General features: G+C 43.7%; 1 protein-coding gene across 1 annotated transcript; it reads left to right on the top strand.

Annotated features, from left to right (window-relative positions):
* Positions 1–679: 679 nt before the first annotated feature.
* On the top strand, positions 680–20965 carry LOC123578590 (immunoglobulin alpha Fc receptor-like). Its single transcript, XM_045441523.1, is given in 8 exon segments — positions 680–1250; positions 6199–6239; positions 10109–11368; positions 11784–11819; positions 14764–15048; positions 16886–17173; positions 19584–19791; positions 20684–20965. Coding segments are annotated over 6 exon segments (909 nt in total). The 5' UTR covers positions 680–1250; positions 6199–6239; positions 10109–11334; the 3' UTR covers positions 20742–20965.
* Positions 20966–21479: the final 514 nt, after the last annotated feature.

Genomic DNA, 21479 nt, shown 5'->3' with positions numbered 1-21479 from the left:
TGGTAGATAGAAGATAGATAGATAGATAGATAGATAGATAATGCAGAAAGAGACAAGATGAAATAAGAGACTCATGAAAGAAAAAGACAGATCAAACCGACAGATCCCACAGAGGCAGAGAGAGTAAACCAACACAAAAAGGGAAAGATGGAGGAAGGCAAGAACAGGAAATAGAGAGGTGGACACGAGGGGACAAAGTGGACATTAGGCTCTGGGAACAGGGAAAGAGAATTCTCAGTCCAGGTGTGAAGTACACTGTGAGCAAGGAAAAGCCTCTCTAACTGAACTGCCTCCGTTTCCTCCACGTCTACATAAGAAACTTTCTCTCTGGGCCCAGCTGGGTGCCGTGCTGAGTTCAGGAGAGAACATGACCCTGTCCTGCTGCTCAGAGAGCAACTTTGACGTGTACCATCTTCCCAGGGACGGGCAGCTCCGTGGGCACCAGCTGGCTGAGGGGCAGAGGCACGATGGTGCATCCTGGGCCCACTTCCTTCTGGGTCTCACAAAACCAGCCCTGGGTGGGACCTACATATGCCATGGCTCTTTCAACTCCTCTCCCTGTGAATGGTCAGGCCCAAGTGACCCACTGTACCTTTCTGTCACAGGTGAGGAAGCACACAACCTGCTCTGTGCACAGTGATTCAGGATATGTCTGAAGGCTATATGTGAAGGGTGTTCTGATAATGGGAGGATGCTTAGGAGTTCTGGAGAGAGAGAAACATAGATAAAGAAACAGGGAAGGAGAGACTGAGGACTCGCCTCCAGCCTCCTCCTGTGCATCTTGCACAGAGACCCACACTGGGGGGTCTGTGTACAGAGGAAGATGGAAAGGGGTCAAGGCGGGCCCAGGAGGGGGAGAAAAGGGGCTCAGTTTGGGGAAATCATAGCTTGCATTGGCCCCTCACCACTACTCATTTCCCAGGAGCCCCTCCTGACCTCCCACCCACAGAGAGATCTCCAAGGTGGTACAGGTGCCTTTGGGGAAAGATCAAGAAACCTCCTCTTAAGTAGAGGCCCCTGTCATCCCCAACCTCTCCTGTTTTCTTTCTGCATCTTGAAGTCTCAGGGATTCAGTCCCCAGGGATTATGGGGAGGGGTCCCAGGAGCTCCCAGGAACTCAGCGTTAGATGACAATGAGCTTCAGTGGATAGAATATGGGCAACTCCACATCCCCACCTCTCTCCTGACTGGTCTTCTAGGAAACCTGTCAAGTAGTTGCCTTCCATACAGAGAACCAAACTCCAAAACTGGTAAGTGAAGGATCTCTTTTATCCTTGTTTGTAGACAAAGAGAAGCCTTGGGTTTGAGTGTTGGCTCAGCCACCTTCCAGCTCTGTGATCTTGGGCTCATTACCATGCCTTTCTGATCCCCAGACTCTACAATGGCAGAAGGGGTTGGGGTCAGCATGAGGCCAGTGAGGACTCTTAAACTCTAATTTTCTGCAGCAGAGACCTCCTCCAAAAGAAGAGAGTGAAAATAAACCTGATCCGCTTGCCAGGAATAACACCATACCTGCTCTTTCCCCACTCCTAAGTAGAGATGAGAATCTGTTGCAACCGGCGCAACAAACACCGAGATCAGGGTCCTGAGGGTAGAGGAATGTAAGAAAAAAAGAGAGAAGAGAAAGTTTGGGAACAGGAGGGTCCCCTGGGCTGATGGCCCAAGTGACGGCTTTATTGTTGCTATACACAATCTTTTATAATATAAGACTCTTATGGATCAGATCATTCTAAGAATAATCAGGTTTCACATAATCGCTGCCAACCAAAACATTTAGTTCTGTGTTTCTTGTGAATTTTCTAGACGGGTCACAACAAGACCTTGTTGATAAGATTGCTAGCAAAACACAACTCCCATGTTTGTTTCTATCTGACTCGGGGTAGAAAAAGGGAGGTAGCATTACTGCCAACACCTGCAGACCACAGGCTTCAGGAATTAACTTTCTCAGCCTTGACAAGGCTTTCGTATGCCCTTGAAAGTGGGGGAATGGGAGGGGAACCACCGGGTTGGCTGAGTCAACAGGGAGCCGTTGCTCGACCTGATCTCAGCCTGGCAGCGGGGCCCAGCCCCCCACAAGAATCATGGGATCTTGGAGGAGAGAAAGGAAGAGAACAGCTGGTGGGGGTAGGTAGTGCTTAGAGAAGTTCCATTTGCCAAGAAATGAGCTCCTGTCTGTCAGGATGCAACACGGATATGCTTAGTAGAGTGAGGGAGAACTCAGAACCCAGTCTCTCACCCATACATGTGATTCCTTCATTTATTTGTTCATGCACTGTTCCAGTGCACATGTATGTCCATGTGCTGGATATGCCATAGGTAGTCATTTCCTATTGGTGCTATAACAAATTTCCACAAGCTCAGTACATTAAAACAACACAGTTTTTGTTGTTTTTTTTTTAGAAAGAGAGAGAGAGAGAGGGAGGGAGAGAGAGTGAGTGAGCACGAACGGGGAGGGGCAGAGAGAGGGACACAGAGGGACCAAAGCGGGTTCTGCACTGATAGCAGAGACCAATGTGGGGCTTGAACTCACAAACCATGAGATCATGACCTGAGCCCAAATCAAGAGTTGGATGCTTAACCAACTGAGCCACCCAGGCGCCCCAAATCAACACAGTTGATAAAATGATCTCATAGTTCTATAGTTCATAGTTCTGAAATGGGTCTCATGAGGCTGAAACCAAGATGGCAGCAGGCTGCGTGCCTTCTGGAGGCTCTGGGAGACAATCCATTTCCTTGCCTTTCCAGCTTTTAGAGCCTGCCCGTGTTCCTCTGCTCATGGTCCCTTTCCTCCATCTTCAAAGCCAACAATGATTGGTCAAGTCTAACTCACATTGAACCACTTAGACCCCCCCCCCCTTCCTTCATCACATTTCCTTCTCTATTAAGGACTCTTGTGATTACTTTGGGGCCATCCAGATAATCTGGGATAACCTCTCAATTTTAAAGCCAGTGGATTAGCAACCTTAATTACATCTGCAACCATAATTCCTCCTTGTCATGTAACATGACATAATTGCAAGTTATGGGAATTAGCACATGGAACTTTTGAGGGATGCATTCTTCTGCCTACTACCAATAGTAAACAGGATACCTTGGGAATGCATCTTGGGAAGCTGGTATTGCAGCTTAAGTGGAAGGGCCAAAAATGAGAGCATGAATGGATGAATTATCAATTATGAGGAAAGTATACATGAAAATTTAAATAAAGTGATAGTGCTTTGTGGATGGTTTAGAGTGAGTGGCAGAGACTCTCTCAATTTTGGGCAGTATTAGGTCATGACCTTAATGACAAGAAGTGTTTAATTCTTTGAAGATTGTTGGAAAGATATCCCAGAGCTATCACCCAAGGAGACACTAAGGTGAGAATAATCTTATGCTCAAGGAAGAGTCTAAATGCTGCAGGGGAGGTGGAGAGAATGACAAGATCAATGGAAGGAGACAGAGAGGAACCAGATTGTATAAAGGAGCTGAGTAAGAACAAGGAATGTGTGCTACATGTTCAGTCCCATTGCAAATCGTCTAAGCATCTACTGGGAATCCATATATGATTAATAGTGACTTATATGAAAATGGGTTGTAAGGCGTATAACTGGGAGCCAAGAGACCACAGAAGATGCAATTGCCACCCTCCTGGTGAAATGTGGTGCCAAGTTAGACACCAAATGAATGAAGTAGATAAATACAAGACATGTTCTTGAGGTAGAACCATTTGGAGGAGGTTCTGTTGGATCTGGTTTTTCCTAGTTGCTTGCTCTTGGACTCATTCATTCCTTTGTGCAATTAATTTTCTTTTTTTTTTTTAATTTTTTTTTCAACGTTTATTTATTTTTGGGACAGAGAGAGACAGGGCATGAACGGGGGAGGGGCAGAGAGAGAGGGAGACACAGAATCGGAAACAGGCTCCAGGCCCTGAGCCATCAGCCCAGAGCCTGACGCGGGGCTCGAACTCATGACCGCGAGATTGTGACCTGGCTGAAGTCGGACGCTTAACCGACTGTGCCACCCAGGCGCCCCTGTGCAATTAATTTTCACTGCAACTAAACCTATACTAGTCAGGAGAGAGGAATCATGCGGGGGGAAGTGTGTACAAATGAGGATGCCTAGTGTAACAGTATAGTATACCAGAAATACAAAGGCACTTGGCTTCAAATAGTCATTTTTCCACTTCTGTATGATAAGCTCATTTATCTTCTATTTTATCCACAATAAAATGAGGTTAAATCTCCCCGTTTTAGGTTCTCTGTGTGGATGAGGTCAGGACAAAAACGTGAAAGCATTTCACATGCTTCTGCAACAGAGAAAGTGCTGTATACATGATGTAAATTGCCCCACTCCATTCCACTCACCTCAAACCTCTACTTCACCCCTGCGACCAGTCATCTGTGAACATATGATAGATCCCTCGGAGGTGAATACCAATACCCTTTTGAGTCAGTTCAAATCTTAGAGACAGGAACAAGCACTATTTAATTAAGAGTGCTTAATTAAGAGTCAACTTTCCTCTTAATTCCCAAAAGGACTGGTTTTGTTGGGACAGTGAATGGACAACAACAAAATATGTTCAGTAATAGCTGGTAGAGAGGATCAGACGAGCAGTAACCTACTATAGGACTCATGAGACCACGCAAAGCAAACACATGGCACTGTGCAGCCCTTGCTCACCCATTTTGTTATCATTTCCTGCCTGTACAACATAAAATAACTCTACTGGGGCGCCTGGGTGGCGCAGTCGGTTAAGCGTCTGACTTCAGCCAGGTCACGATCTCGCGGTCCGTGAGTTCGAGCCCCGCGTCAGGCTCTGGGCTGATGGCTCAGAGCCTGGAGCCTGTTTCCGATTCTGTGTCTCCCTCTCTCTGCCCCTCCCCCGTTCATGCTCTGTCTCTCTCTGTCCCAAAAATAAATAAACGTTGAAAAAAAAATTAAAAAAAAATAAAATAAAATAACTCTACTTCCTTTGACTTTGGTTTCAATTTTTTCTTTTGTTAAAGAATTTAGTCTTTCTTTTGTTAAAGAACGTTGTTCAATTCAGGGTTGAGGTAGAGATACTGTAGGTATTTATCCAACAATCAATAAATGGGAGGCAATCCATAAAGGAGAGCTACTGTGATTTTCTCCTTAGATTCACATCTTCCTGCAGGTAACCCCAGACACTTGCATGTTCTGGCTGGGCCCTTTAGTGGCCATCGTCTTCCTCACCATCCTTCTTTTTTTCCTCACTCATCGCTGGTGCCATGCCACAAAGAGTGAGTCTTGGGAAGAAGAGGCCAGTTTCCATCTAAGCAGAGCAGGGGACTAGGATGAGAGTGTTCAGGTGTGAGTTCTCTGTTTGCAGGCTGATGCCTGGTTCAAGGCAGGAGCCACAGAGGTCAGGTTTTCTAGAGAGAACACCAGTGCCCTCCATCCTTATCAATGGAATGGAAATAGGGAGATATTAATGGGATGGGTCTGTGAACTTTTCGAGAGGTAGAATTTCTTTTTTTTTTTTTTTTTAACGTTTATTGATCTTTGAGAGACAGAGAGAGAGAGAGCATGAGCCGGGGAGGGGCAGAGACAGAGGGAGACATAGAATCTGAAGCAGGCTCCAGGCTCTGAGCTGTCAGCACAGAGCCCGATGCTGGGTTCAAAGTCACGAAATGTGAGACCATGACCTGAGCTGAAGTTGGACGCTCAGTCACCCCTAGAGAGGTAGAATTTCTGACTCTACTTTTTGGTAGTAACTCCAGGCAATACTGCACCTCTCTGGTTCCATCCATGTTGCTGCAAATGGCATGATTTCATTCTTTCTCATTGCCAGGTAGTATTCCATTGTGTATGCTGAGTGAAATAAGTCAGTCAGAGAAGGACAGATATCATATGTTTTCACTCATATGTGGATCTTGAGAAACTTAACAGAAGTCCATGGGGGAAGGGAAGGGGAAAAAATAGTTACAAACAGAGAGGGAGGCAAACCACAAGAGACTCTTAAATACAGAGAACAAACTGAGGGTGGATGGGGGAGTGGAGGAGAGGAGAAAATGGGTGATGGGCATTGAGGACGGCACTTGTTGGGATGAACATTGGGTAATTTTTTGTAAGCCAATTTGACAATAAATTATATTTAAAAAAATACTGCACCTCTGTGCATGGGTATCTGTATCTATTAAATGAGGACCCAGAAATGCCCTTCCATGTGTTTTTGATGACTTCTATTCCCTACAGATGCTGCTATAATGAACAGAGAGCCTGAGGTGGACAGAATGGTGAGTAGGGAGGTAGGTCCTCCTCAGCTCACCCTCTTCAGTGCAGTCTCACTTCCTCCTACTGCCCACAAATGTGTGCACACCGTCCTTCCCATTTCCCATCATGCAGGATCCTCCAGCAGAAGACACACAGGAGGTGACATACACAGAGTTGGGTCATTGCATTTTCACACAGCAAAAAACCACCCCCACTTCCCAGGGGCCCAAGGAACACTCGAGTGATGCCAGTGTATACATGGAATTTGTAAAGCCAATCAAGGCTTGAATCCTATGCCTGAGCACACCCAGAAAGATCCTGAGGAGGCTTTAGACCCATGGACGCCATAGCTCTTTCTGAAACCTCGCTTGACAACTCTGTCCTAACAACAAATTATGTCTTCAGATTCATCTCACCCTAAGATGAGATAAAAACCTCAGGACCCCCTAGAAAACATTCGTAGGACTGTTGTCCTTGTTATTCTCATCTCTACCATCTATTCCCTAAGTTCTCTGCCCTGCTCTGTGCTATGGTTGTGCTATGGTAAAGGGTAGGAGCTGATCCCTATTGATTTTGACTTTGGCTTCCTTGCTGTCTGGCTCCATTGGACCCTGTCAATAGAGACCTCCCTGTAATTATGCTGAGTCAATTTCTTACTTAGTGCTATCTTTAACTGCTACCATTGATGTAACTCCACCTTAAAGTGAATTATCTACATACTGTCCAAATCAAGAATTATGATATTAAGAATTCTCCAAGACCATTTGCCTGTGACAGGACCAAATATCTTACCCATGAATTAAGACATGATGTATAGTGTGAAGTAATGTGTCCCCAGGCTAAGACTCTAAATAATTTTGTTCTTCATTGTTTACAGGGTAAACAACTGTATTGCTCTCACAGGCTAAAATGTGAAACACACTAGGGGGTCAGAGATGTGTTGTTGTTTTTTTTAATGTTGATGGTCTTTTCTCATTACAGAAAAGACATTCATTCTTTGTATAAAAGTTGGAAAATAGGGGCGCCTGGGTGGCGCAGTCGGTTAAGCGTCCGACTTCAGCCAGGTCACGATCTCGCGGTCTGTGAGTTCGAGCCCCGCGTCGGTCTCTGGGCTGATGGCTCAGGGCCTGGAGCCTGTTTCCGATTCTGTGTCTCCCTCTCTCTCTGCCCCTCCCCCGTTCATGCTCTGTCTCTCTCTGTCCCAAAAATAAATAAACGTTGAAAAAAAAAAAGTTGGAAAATAGATACAGAAAAAAGAAAAATCACCAATAAATTTATCATCAGATAATCATTTTAAACACTTGTTGCTTTAATTTTGGCTTAAAGTACTCATGTGTGTGGTTCGACAGAATTTTACGCATTTGCACCTTTGCAACCACCACCTGTGCCAAAATGTAGAATATTCTTAACACCCCAGAAAACTTTCTTGGCCCTTTTTGTGGGTAAGTTCTGACTTCCGTTACTATGCTACTATAAACAAATAAACAAAGCTACCATCTATCTACTATTAATCATCTTTCTTCCTGGCTATTACTGAATTTCACCTACATGGAACCATATACTATGCATTTTTGTGACTGGAACCTTTCGTTCAACATTATATGTTTGATATTTCATCACATCTTTGCATGTGAAAAATTATTTTCCATCCTGTGTAAGAATCCATTGTGTGACTATGTCACAATTATGTGTCTAGTTGTGGTGAGTGTCCCAAACTCTGATGCCTTAATTTCTTGCACTCTTATGTCCTTCCAGAACCATCCAGATAGATCTACCCAATCTTACTGGAATCCGGGAAGCCATGCTGGGGCAGGCCCAGGTATCCTCAAGTGAGAGATACTGGAAGCTCTGGTGGCCAGAGAGCACCTGGCTGGTGTCCCCAGCATGGAGTCTGGCTCTCGCCCATCACCTTTGCAGCTAACTCCTTCAGGGCACATTAGGGAGTCCCACGCACCCCATGTCTCAATTTAGTATAGACGATTGCCCCCAAGGCTCAATCAAGGAAATCCAGTAGCAGGATGTGGATCTATCAGGATAATTCTGGAAAAAACAAAACAGTGCAAGAAATTAAGACATCAGAGTTTGGGAGACTCAGCAATATTTTGGATGCAGAACTAGCATCAAAGTTAACCTTGTTAGAGAACAACAGTGAAAATGACAGGTTTCTGTGCAGCAATGACAGGAATTCACATTTTTGAGCACCTCTTCAACAAAATCTGTTTCACACATATTTCTTCAATGAATCTTTCTGTAAAATTTATCAGGGCTCCTTGTTATCTGCACTTTGCTAAGTAGGGAAATTCAAAGAGATTAAGTACCTTGTCAAAGTTCACACAACATGGCATGTTTGTTGACCATGATGGGGCCCCAAAAAGAAGACCCCTGAACCCAACCACTGTCTGGTGAAACCACCTCCTGTAAACATATATCATACCTTGGATTTAGGGGATTGGTCCAGGTATGGACTTTAAGACACACTTGGGTTTTGGAACCAGGGGAGACCTTGGGCTTGGCTCAAAAATATTTCCAGGAAGTCAGATATTTTTGTTCAGCACATGTTGCAGGGAAACCAAAGCTATTATTGAGAAAGGAAGTTGTTCAGCTTTCTCTATCATCAACAGTTTGTAGAGGGACCTGAACAAGGATGAGAGGACCTAACAGACAGACAGCACCTGTGCATGGGTCAGTTCTGTGGGGCTCCTGGTTTCTGCACAACAGAGGTGTACAATAGCCAAGAAAGGAAAGTAAGTGTATTAGGTCCTACTGAGATCTACAAGGGGAGGCATGGGGGAGTTACCTGGAACTCCCCAGAGACTGGGGCATGGACCCATAGCAATCACATGGACAACTGAGGTTTTCCACAACCTCAGTTTGAACACAAGGTTTCAGCTTGGATGCTAGGGTTAAGGCAAGAATTTGGAAAAGAGTTTAAGTCTCCATGTGACTTCTCTTACAGTGTTATGAATGAATATGAGAAGGCGAATCCTTCTCTCAGACCACAATGTACTCTTTCTCAGTAGAGAAGTAAGAGGCTACTTCCAGGGCACCTGGGAGGCAAAAAAAAAAAAAAAAAAAAAAAAAAGGTGTTTAGGGATAAGTTTGATTCTGAGAACAAGTTGGCTGTTGAGATCCCAGGGAAGAGAAGATTAAAGAAAGGTTTTGGGGATTTGTGCCTAGAAAGATGTTCTAGAGACCTTTCCACTGGAATGATCTAGGTTCTGTGACCCTAAGTGGGGTCTACATTCTGTAGAACCTGAATTCCTCAAGGAAAGGATGCTGTGGAATGCATGAAGTTCAGTAATGTCCCAAAGCAAGTTCTGGTTCCTCAGCCCATACATGCCAGCAGACAACACAGGACACTGGTTCTCAGCTGGGGCAACGTGGCTGTATCCACACATGGACCATTATAATAGTGTCTGGAGACATTTTTAGTTGTCACGACTGTGGAGGGGGTTCTACTGGCATCTAGTGGACAGAAGCCAGGGATGCTTGTCAACATCCTGCAATGCCCAGGATGGTGCTTCCTGCCCCCCACCCCCCCACACACAGCAGAGAATCACTATCTAACCCTGTCAATAATGTTAAAGTTGAAAAAAAAACCTTGTCTAGGATGCAATGCTGGTCACCATTTCCAAAAACTAGCTGAAAAATGTGCCATGAACCCCTGGAAAATGTGTTATACCCTGAGATAAACTCATTTTTTGCAGCGACAAAGCCATGTTTTATTAGACAGCGACTCTGTGTGTGTGTGTGTGTGTGTGTGTGTGTGTGTGCGTATAGTAACATTTCCATGTACCCTCTGATATACAATATCAAATATTTCACATATCAGAATGTACTAAGATAAGTAGGTTTTGCCATTTCTCAAAACGTATCCCTCATCTCTTTTCAGTTCCTCATTTCCCTCAAGAGTAAGTTCTATTGTGGAGGGCACCTGTTGGGATGAACGCCGGATGTTGTATGGAAACCAATGTGACAATAAACTTCATATTAAAAAATAAAATAATTTTTTAAAAAAGAGTAAGTTCTGACTTCTGTCGTTATGTTACTACAGACAAATAAGCAAATTCACCATCTGTCTATTACTGGAATATAACGTGTTTGTCATGTTCATTTTGTCCCAGGATGAAGTGACCAAGTAACCCTAGCATCTCCCCTGAAGGGTCCAAAACATGCTTCAGAGATGGATATTTTTTGGAGGTTTAGCATTTAGATTTTGCTTTGTGCTTTCTTAGGTGCGGTGTCTTTGGCAAAGTCACTTCTCTTAAAGACTCATTTTCACTATTTTTAAAATCTGTCAGTGGTGTCTTCCAAAAGATGGGAGAGGCCCAGGATACTTGGTGTATTGAAAGGCAAGAGTGATGTATTACAGTTAAAATGAAGTGTACATGGTAGAGAATTTGATTTGGAATATTTGGTTTCCCATCCTTGAAGAATTAGTGATGCCAGGAGTCTACAGCTAACTACAGCTAGTCTACATCTAACTATCTATATACCCCACGATCTGTATCTAGATATATAGATAGATGGAGATATGGATATACAGATAAGTATAGGCATAGGAGTTTCTTTCTTTACAGATGATGAATAGCTCCTGAAAAGATTCCCCTACATGCTGGCATTGAGAAAATCCCAGTGCAAGAGTATACTCTCTTGCTAGTCAAGCCCAAGTGGATATACTCTGTCTCTGAATTCCAGAGAAGGTACATGGGTCCATAACAGGCAAGGCCACATGGCTGTTGACTAATGGTCCAATGGAGAAGAACCTCTGTCTCTATGGCACCATCTTACATTCTGCCCCAGAGCCTTCCACTTGGTTGTGGGATCTGGTTTGAATAAGGATTTGAGCCCATTAGACATTGGTCAAGGAAAACACTCACTTCTCATGGGAAACTTAAACAGGACATTTGGTCTCCTTCAGACCCCACCCAAGAGCTATCCAGAGCTAAGTTCTTTAGGAAGGAACCATTACTTGTGAGGCAATAGATGTAGAAATTCTCTGACAAGGAACTCTTACCTCATACTTCCTGCTGATTTATCTTACTGTTTTATGAGGATCTGTCATTCTGCTAATGTGCCCCAACAAGAGACTAACTGGGCTGAGGTTCTGACAGAATCATGGCCCCCAGAGACACCATCCATCTCTGTCTCGGTGAGTCCTGTAATGCAAGTGGGTCAGGGGGGGAAGATGTCCCAAAACTGTCCATGTCCTCTTACTATGAGGACTCAGTGACTTCAGTGGCTGCCAAGGAGATTCTGGCCTCCTTAGTAGAGAGTTGGGCCTTGTTCAGATGTCTGTAACTGTGTCTGCTCAAGTTCAAGTGGCTTGTGGGGCCTGTTCAACCCACATCATGCTGTCTAGAGATCCATGGTGGGTCCAGAGTTCCTATAGATGAGAGCCTTGTGGCCTGGAATCTAGGAGGTAAAACTAAAAGATGAACCTGAAAACTATCCTTTCTGTGGGGGGGAAAAAATTGACACCCTGCATGTCATTAGTCAGCATGAATTGGAACAAGGACTACTGTTGAAACTGGAAAACTGATCTTTTGTGAATCTCTCTCTTCCAGTGCTCTGTCTGAGCCAGAAGCTTTGGGCACAGGAAGGTAAGTGTTCCCCTAAATCTTTCCCAGACACCTTCTACTTTGGAACAGAAGGGTTGAAAAGACAGTCAAAAGCCAAAATGAATTCCAATTTTCTTCCCCATTTAAGCCATCTCTGCTGTGCCCCCCTCTCCAGACCCCTCAAAAGCATCATACTCAGCCCTGGGTTTAGTGATTGCTTCCATGAGGCTGTCTGTTCCATATCTAAGACATGTATTTCACTGAATGTTCACAACTGCAAGGGTGAGGAAGTTGGGAGCCATCAGGGATTGCCCAATATCTGTTCCTATGTCAGACCTACTTGTTTTCACAACCTGATTCTCTCCACTCTATCCACTTTGCTTCACTCAGCAAGATTTTGCCTTAGTCCTTCCCTCCTGTGCAGTCTACTAGTATGAAGTAGCTCTCAATTACAACTGTATATTCAGTCACTTCTGTTACTGCCTTGGATGGAATCCCATGTCTATCCCTGTCTTTTCTCTTCCAGTTCCTTCTAAAGACTGTAGTCTGAATTACTTGTGTGTTTAAAACACAAGTATGTTTATCACCTTCATAGAACCCATCAGGGGTCTAACTTCAGATAAACCTACTGACATGGCCATGGCCGTGGCTCCCTAGCTGTGCTGGGCTGCTTCTGCTCCCCCAAGCCCATTTTCCATTCTCCCACCGAGTCTCTGCTCCTCAGTCACTCTGACCTTGTTTTCATGTGTCCCATACTTATTTGTACTTATTTGTATCCAGGACCTTCTCCTGTTGTTCCTGTGATCCACAATGCTCCTAACCTGTCTGTCCACATCGCCTAGGCTACTCATCCTCATGTATCAGCTGAACCCTCACATCTGTTATCAGATTGCCAAGATCTGTGTCTCTGTACTGCAGACTGTGTGTCATGACCTGTGATTATATACTTGCCTATTTTTTTAATGTTTATTTTTGAGAGAGAAACAGAGCACAATGGGAGAGGAGCAGAGAGACAGGGAGACACAGAATCCGAAGCCTCCAGGCTCTGGGCTGTCAGCACAGAGCCCGACGCAGGGCTTGAACTCACAGACTGCGAGATCGTGACCTGAGCTGAAGTCGGACGCTCAACCAACTGAACCACCCAGGTGCCCCTACACTTGTCTATTTTTAAAAGTAGTACCTGACACTTCCCATATTATCATTCCCCTAAAGGTCTTAACCAGGTTGTTTAGGTCAGGGTTTCCCAACCTCAGTCCTATTGACATTTGGGAGCAGGTGTTGTTTGGAGGGAAGTCCTGTGCATTGTAAGATCCCTGGCCTTTACCCAGAAGATGCCAACAGTGCCTTCTGCCCCCATGTGACAACCAAAAATGTCCCTAGGCATTACTGAATTGTCCCCTGGGAGGCAAAATTGCCTCCTGGTTGAGAACCACTGGTTTAGGTCATTATATTAAATAAACATTATATCTGCATTAATGGAGATATCCATGATCTCTTCATCTGTTTTGGAAGAACAAAAGCATGGAGGTATTGGTGAGTGAATACTATTAAATAAAAGGAAGTCCTGCAATTTTTGGTAAATACAGTCAACACCTTTCACAGCCACCTGTAGCAAGTTGGTCTTCCTTCACAGCAATCCTCATGAGAATGGCAAATTCCCTTTCTACACCCCCCCGCCCCTCCTCACAGAGCTGCAGTTGAGCACACCACTATTAGACCACTAGGTCTAAAAGAGATGATACATCTTGATAAAGGAACCAGCAGGCTTGGAGTTGTAGTTGTTCATGAGGGTTGCCATGGCAACGGAACACCAAACAGACTTTGTGGCAGACTAGCGGTTGCTAAGGGCTGTGGGAAGGTAGAGTGGGGAGTGACCTCTTGGTGTATACAGGGTCTCCTTTGGGGTGATAAAAATGCAAGAAGATAGAGGTGATGATTGGACAACATTGTGAATGCGCCAAATGCCACCGAATCATACACTTTAAAAATGGTTAATTGTATGTTATGTGAACTTCACCTCAAAAAGAAAATGAACATGTGAAAAGGAAGGGGTTCAGTTCCTCAAAAGGCTAAACATAGAATTATCATGTGATCTAGCAATTCCACTCCTACATATACAACCAAAGGAATTGAAAACAGGAACTTGAACAGAGATTTGTACACCAATGGTCACAGCAGCATTATTCACAATAGCAAAAGATAGAAACAATCCAAATATTCATTGGCATGAGTGGATAATCAAAATGTGGTCTACACATACAAGGGAATATGACTTAGCCATCAAAAAGAAGGGTATTCTGACACGTGGTACACATGCATGAACCTCGAAGATATTATGCTAAGTGCAATACACCAGACATGGAAAAACAAATACTGTATTTGATACGGGGTACCTTGAATGGGCAAATTCATAGACAGGAAGTAGATCAGATGTGGAAAGAGGAATGGGGAGTTATTGCCTAATAGTTACAGAGTTTCTGTTTGGAGTCATGAAAAAATTCTGAGAATAGAGGTCATGGTTGTGCAATATGATGAATGTAATTAATTCCATTGAACTGTACACTTAAAAAATGGTCGAGGGGCACCTGGGTGGCCCCGTGCATTGAGCAGCTGACTCGATTTCAGCTCAGGTCATGATCCCAGGGTCATGGGATTGAGCCCTGGGTTGGGCTCCATGATGAGCATGAAGCCTCCTTGGGATTCTCTTTCTCTCTCCTTCTGCCCCTCTGCCCCACTCGTGCTCTCACTTTCTGTAAAATAAAAAAAAAATTAATTGTTGAAATGGTGAATTTTATGTTATATATATTTTACTACAATTGAAATATACCAAAAAAAAAAAAAAGAAAAAAAAAAAAGAAAAGATTTTAAAAAGGAAGGAATCCTGGGTCTTTCAGACCTTAACTTATTTGCATTTCCCCCACAGAGAAGAAAAGCACTATAGTTTCTCCATGGCCGGCACCTGACTCTGGGCTCTATTTTCTTCCAGGGTATTTTCCCATTCCTATTATATCTGCCACACCTGGTTCTGTGATTCCCTGGAATGAGTCTGTGAAGATCCTGTGTTGGGGGACTCCTGAGTCTTACTTGTACCAACTGGAAATCCTGAGAAACCCCACATTTGAGGTGGTAGAGAAGAAATTGGGATTTCAGGAGAAGGCTGAATTCCTCATTAGCCACATGAATACCAACACTGCAGGGCGTTATCAGTGCCAATATAGGAAAGAGTACAAATTATCGGAGCACAGCAAAACCCTGGAGCTGGTGGTGACAGGTGAGGACACATCCAGCGTCTCCAGCCCTTGGGTGTTGTTTCTTTCTTATTCTTTCAAAGGCTTTACTTTTAGAACAGTTTGGGTTTACAGAAAAGTTGAGAAGATAAGACAAAGGCATTCCCATAGACCTGTCACCCACTCTCCCCTGCTGTTAACATTTTCCATTAGTACGGACTTTTCTTCCTATTAATGAACCAATATGGATAACTTAGCATGCACTGAAGTCCGCAGTTTATTTAGATTTCTTTAGCTTTTATCCAGAGTCCATCTGTCCCAGGATCCTATCCCATGCTGCATAGAGTTATCATGTCTGCTTAGGTTCCCCTTGGATGTGGAAGTTTTAAGGAGTGCTGGTCAGGTATTTTGTAGAATGTCCCAATATTGGAAGTTGTCTGGAAGTTGCTGGGGTCATTGGATCACTGTGAGGGAGACCACAGAAGCACAGTGACATTTTCACCACATCACACTGAGGGTACATACCATGCAAATGAATATGGCTGTTGATGCTGAGATTGAGCATCTGGCTGAGGTGGCATGAGCAGGTTTGTCTCCCAACCCTTTCCATATGGAAGGAAATCACTATATGCAGCCTGTACCTGAGGCGGGTGAGGTAGTTATGCTCCCTATGCTCCCTGCATGAATCCAGCCCTTGGTTTTAAGCCCTCTCTCTCTTCAAGGTGGCTTGACCCTGTGCTTCTAGAAGCATCTTTTTTCTAGAAGAGTCCACCCTGAATTTCTACCTGCTGACATTCTTTTTACATAATGTCGACTCTCTCTGTCCCTGACATAGCTCCTCAAACTCTTTGGATACTATCCGCCCTTTTCCTTGACATGTGGCTTGTGATATTGTGATTTATAGTAAGAACTATATATATGGTCTTCATTCCTGTTCCTGGCACAGAGCTCCTAAATCCCTTGGAATTTCCTGAGTTATATGAATGACAAAGATGTTTTGATATTCCTAACAACCCCCTTTTGACCACTCCTGAGGCTATGTCAAAGAGATAACTTTTGGACTACCTCCAAGGAGAGGAGAGGGGCTGGAGATTGAATCAATCACCAATGGCCAAAGGTTCAATCAATCATGCCTATGTAATGAAGCCTCCATAAGAACCCAAAAGGAGAGAATCCAGGTTGGTAAGCACAAGGAGGTACTTGGTAGAGCAGGGCACAAGGATATGACACGTGGGCCTTATTTATCTCTACCATTTGGCTGTCCCTGATTTCATCCTTTAGAATAAACCAGTGATCTAGTGGGTAAACTGATTTCCTGAGTCCTATAAGCCATTCTAGCAAATTAAGCGAACCCAAGGAAGGAGTTCTGGGAACTTCTGATTTATAGCCATTCTGTCAGAAGCACAGGTGACAGCAAGGACTTGTGATTGGCATCTGAAGTGGGGGTGGTCTCATAGGACTGAGCTCCTAACCTATGGGATCTGACGTTATCTCCAGGGAGATAATGTCAGAATTAAGTTGAATTATGGGATGCCCAGCGGGTGTCTCAGAATTTCTTGGTGGTGTGGGGGAAAGCCCCACAGGTTGTAATTGGGAACAGAATCATGTGGGTCTTGTGGCTTTAGAAACAAGATCTCTATCTCTTGAAAATGGTATCTCACCCAAGTCTCACAGGCTGCTTGTTTGCTCAGCCCCGTCTGCAATAATTTGGGACAGAGTATATGTCCTGGGGTAGGAAAATGGGAAGTTCCCAGCTCCCATTCCTTTGAATCAAGGAATATCAGCATCTTGCCTTCCCTTAGGATGGACCTAACATGAGTGTTGAGGATAAAGGGAAAAGGATGAAAAATCTTGCTAATAGCTCACTCTCTTTTCTTTAAGGCTTGTACGACAAACCCTCCCTCTCAGCAGTGCAGGGCATGGTGGTGATGCTGGGAGAGAATATTTCCCTGCAGTGCAGCTCAACAGACATCCCATTTGATAGATTTTCACTGACCAAAGAAGGAGGAGCCACCCTGTCACAGCACCAAAATGGGGTACACCAAGGCAACTTTATTCTAGGCCCTGTGAACCACAACTTCTCAGGGAACTACAGGTGCTATGGTTGGTACAGTGGCAGCCCTTATGTGTGGTCAGCCCCCAGTGATGCCCTGGGGCTTGTGGTCACAGGTAGGTGCACCCCAGTCCAGCCCTGAATCCTCCTCTTGGGGCCTTGGCATTAAGCAGGAATATGGAAGGTACACTGAGAAAAAACAGTGGGGTAGTAGAAGGCCATTAAGCAGAGGACTGTGAAGAGAGAAAGACTTTCATCCACACCCCATTCAACATTCACATCCTCTCTGAGAGTTCTGTAGACAGTGCCCTTTAAAAACGTGGTCTGGGGGCACTTGTGTGGCTCAGTCAGTTGAGCGTCTGACTTCGGCTCAGGTCATGATCTCACAGTTCATGAGTTTGAGCTCCGAGTCTGGCTCTGTGCTGACATCTCAGAGCCTGGAGCCTGCTAAGGATTCTGTGTCTCCCTCTCTCTCTTTCTGCCCCTCTCCCGCTCATGCCCTGTCTCTCTCTCTCTCTCTCTCTCTCTCGCTCAAAAATAAATAAATAAACATTAAAGAACAATTAAAAAAAAACATGTGGTCTGTTGAGAATGGAGAGTCCAACGTTTAGAATCATGTTAAGGGGTATGGTTGAGACATAGATCCCAGACACCACCTTAGACTGACCCACTTCTCTTTTTTCATATGCTTAGCTGCATCTGGGAACCCTTAAATTGACCTTCAGTACTAGACTCCACTCTGAGTGATTGGCTAGAAACTCTAGCATAAGCCCAATTATTATACTGTTTGCATTACTCAGCTCAGCGAGAGAAGACAAGTTCGAGCAAAAGAAAGTAACTGCGGACCGCTGAGTGGGGCAACCGCATTCATCTCCTGTGGCCACTTTGTCTGATCACTCCACAAGCTGAGCAGATACAGTAGTCATGGCTCTGTAAGATCATGCAGGCTAGAGTGCTCTTTTCATTTAACAGTGCATGGATAGTTGGGCATCAATGGAGGAGGAGTGAATCTATTAGTCTTTTTCTTTAGAGTAGTCACCTTGTCTTGTTTTTAAAATCATCTGTCCCAGTGTCAGGATGATACTATCTTGTATTATCTTCTAATCTGAAAATCCAAATCCGTTTGAAATTAATTTCTGTATTTATTAATGTCTATTTATTTTTGAGAGAGGGAGAGGGAGAGCACGAGAGGGGGAGGGGCAGAGAGAGAAGGGGACAGAGGATTTGAAGCAGACCCTGCTCTGACAGCGGGGCTTGAACTCACGAACCATGAAATCATGACCTGAGCTAAAGTTGGACTTAACCGACTGAGCCACCCAGGTGTCCCTAATTTCTGTATTTTAACCAGAGAGAGTTACTACAATTTATGAGCATTGTAATCTCATAGTACTTTATTAATTCCTGGCACATAGGCCTATGAAGCCCATATAACAAATGAAGATAATTTTTTTAAAGTTTCAGAGAACAGCAATGTCTAGTGAACAGTCACACAAGAGAGGAGATAAATTTTACCAAAGATTATCTGAAGACTTTCTCCTAGCTACTTCCCAGATACCAACCATACCATATCCTTTGTCACGCATGGAAGAGGAACACAAATTGTTATGTGGGGTGAGGAAAGTGTAGAGAAAATGTACTATTCTGAATACATGAATGTGTTGCAAGGCTGTGGGTTTTTAAATTTAATTTATTTATTTAAATTCAAGGTAGTTAACATACATTGTAGTCTTGGCTTCAGGAGTAGAACCCAATGATTCATCACTTACATATGGTACCCAATACTCATCCCAACAAGCGTTCTCCTTAATGTCTATCACCCATTTGGCTCACCACCCCGCCCCACAACCTCCTCTCCAGCAACACTCAGGTTGTTCTCTGTATCTAAGAGTCTCTTATAGTTTGCCTCCTCTCTGTTTTTATCTTATTTTTCCTTTCCTTCCTATATGTTCATCTTTTGTGTTTCTTAAATTCCATATATGAATGAAATCATACGATATTTGTCTTTCTCTGATGGACTCATTTCACTTAGCATAATACACTTTGGTTGGATCTATGTTGTTGCAAATGGCAAGATTTCATTCTTTTTTATCACTGAGTAATATTCTATTGTATATATATACCACATCTTTGTATCCATTCACCAGTCAATGGGCATTTGGGCTCTTTCCATACTTTGGCTATTATTGATTGTGCTTCTATAAACATTGGGGTGCATGTAGGGGATATAGCTCAGGAGCAGAACATTTGACTGCAAGGCTTTGACTAGACTTTGAGGGAAATTACTACATGAAGAGGGATTCAAGAGCCAACACAACATCCCCATAATCACCTCCTTTCCTGTTCACAAGATGCCCCTTGGATCCAGGCTCACAGACTAAGTATGGCACTCGTGAATGCATGAGCTTATTGAGGGTGGGGGTTTAGTGGAAGCACAAACAGGGAAATGAGCTCCTTTTCAGGGCTCTGTGTTGGGATGAAACGGAACATGACCAATGATTGCTCATCTCCTTTGAATTATGTCCACAGATATAATGAACCAAGATTACACAATGGAGAATTTGATCTGAATGGGCGTGGCAGGACTGGTCCTTGTGGCTCTCTTGGCCATAGTCATTGGAAATTGGCACAGCCATAAGGTTCCAAACAAGGAAGACTGGCCAGATTTTCCTGAACTGAGCCGGAGTAAACACAAATGTCAGACTGGACCTTTGGACAAAGCCTTAAGAGACACCAGGTAGCCACCGGTCACTGAAAGAGAAATGAGTCAGCACTTGTGGAGCCCTGCAGAACTACTGGGAGAATATAAGGGAGAAAGAGGCACTGACAATTTTGGATCCATTTTCAAACCAATCCAATCGTATTTTCTTATATGTATCTAATACGTTTGTACACCACTTTTCTAGATTTGGTGATAAAATCCTCGGTACAGTCTTGTCTGTGATAAAAATTATTCAAAGTATTCCTAGTTCTCAATCCTGACTTTTTTTCCAGCCTCTACAGAAGGTCTGGCTCAAGACTTTAATCTGTCTTGAATTTATCAGCCAAACCAGGTACCCTTACATCCTCCTAGGTAAGACCTTAACATTCAGAATGACATTAATTATTAATACCACCAATTAATTATTAATACTGTCCATTCAACATACCATATTTCCCATGACATGAGTTTTTCTAGTTTTCCCTACGATGACATTTGCGTATTAACACATGCCTTCCCTGTTGTTAAAAAGACTTTCCTGTTCTTATGAAACTAACATTTCAAGATGTCTCATGCCTCCAATGCAAAGTTGATAGACTTGTGAAAACAGCCCCAACAAGCATCTCCTCTGGGTTATCTCAGTCCTTTGAGCTGCTTAGTCTATCGAATCATCTCTTTGTAGTATCTATCGTGAGGTATGCAAAACATAAAATGCTGGAAATATTTATTCAGATTATGAACAAATAAGTTGATGAAGGACATGTTAGATATTGGGCCAGATAAAACCACGAGGAAGTGCCACAGTTTCAGAGGAAGGCTAATCAGAGACTTTACATCAGAGCCAGGATTTGGACCTGAGAGATGCAATGAGATTTGATTCCACAGAGAGATAGGATCAACCTCACACACTTGGTTGTGTCCACACCAGGGCCTTGTGTGGAAAAGCATACTGTAAACCTGGGAATAAAAAGACCCTCCCCTCCTAGAAAAAGACTACGTTGTCTGGTAGCCATGATGACAAAAAGCCGCCGGAACCAGTTTTTCACCCATCAGCAATGACCACTCCCCTCAATGAAAAACGCCCTGGTGATTCAACCAATCAGCTCCTTGCTTCTAAATGTCAGCCAATCAGAAACGGATTTACTTCAGTAACTGCACCTGTGAGTGACAGCCAACCCTTCAGAAGGGAAACAAAAATAATATAAAAACAGGGAGGGGGACAAAACATAAGAGACTCTTAAATACGGAGAACGAAGAGTTACTGGAGGGATTGTGGGAGCAGGGATGGGCTAAATAAGTAAGGGGCATTAAGGAATCTACTCCTGAAATCATTGTTTCACTACATGCTAACTAATTTGGATGTAAATTTTAAAAAATAAAAAATAAAATAAAATAAAGTCCCCCTTCAATAAACATCTTTTACAGATGATGCCAATCCACAAGAGGCCCTGAGAATCCATATTTCCCAAAAACCCTGTAGGCTCTGCTCAGAGACTCAGAGGCATCATGTCTAGCCAGCGAAACTCCCTTAACAGGGTAAAAATAAATTCTGCTTTGCCTTTTTTATTCCAGGCACTGAATGGTGAGTACATTTACCTTTGATAGTTCATATATTGGGCTGATTTAGGTTAAATGGAAGGCGTGGCTTGGGGAAAAGAGTATGAGGACTTATATTCCATGACCTTCACCGCTATGTTGGGCTTTTTGTTAGTCATTTCATTTAC

This window comes from Leopardus geoffroyi, chromosome E2 (assembly GCF_018350155.1).
Source record: "Leopardus geoffroyi isolate Oge1 chromosome E2, O.geoffroyi_Oge1_pat1.0, whole genome shotgun sequence".
Classification (NCBI taxonomy): domain Eukaryota; kingdom Metazoa; phylum Chordata; class Mammalia; order Carnivora; family Felidae; genus Leopardus; species Leopardus geoffroyi.
The sequence above is the reverse complement of the archived record's forward strand: the minus strand, read 5'-3'. Positions and strand labels throughout refer to the sequence as shown.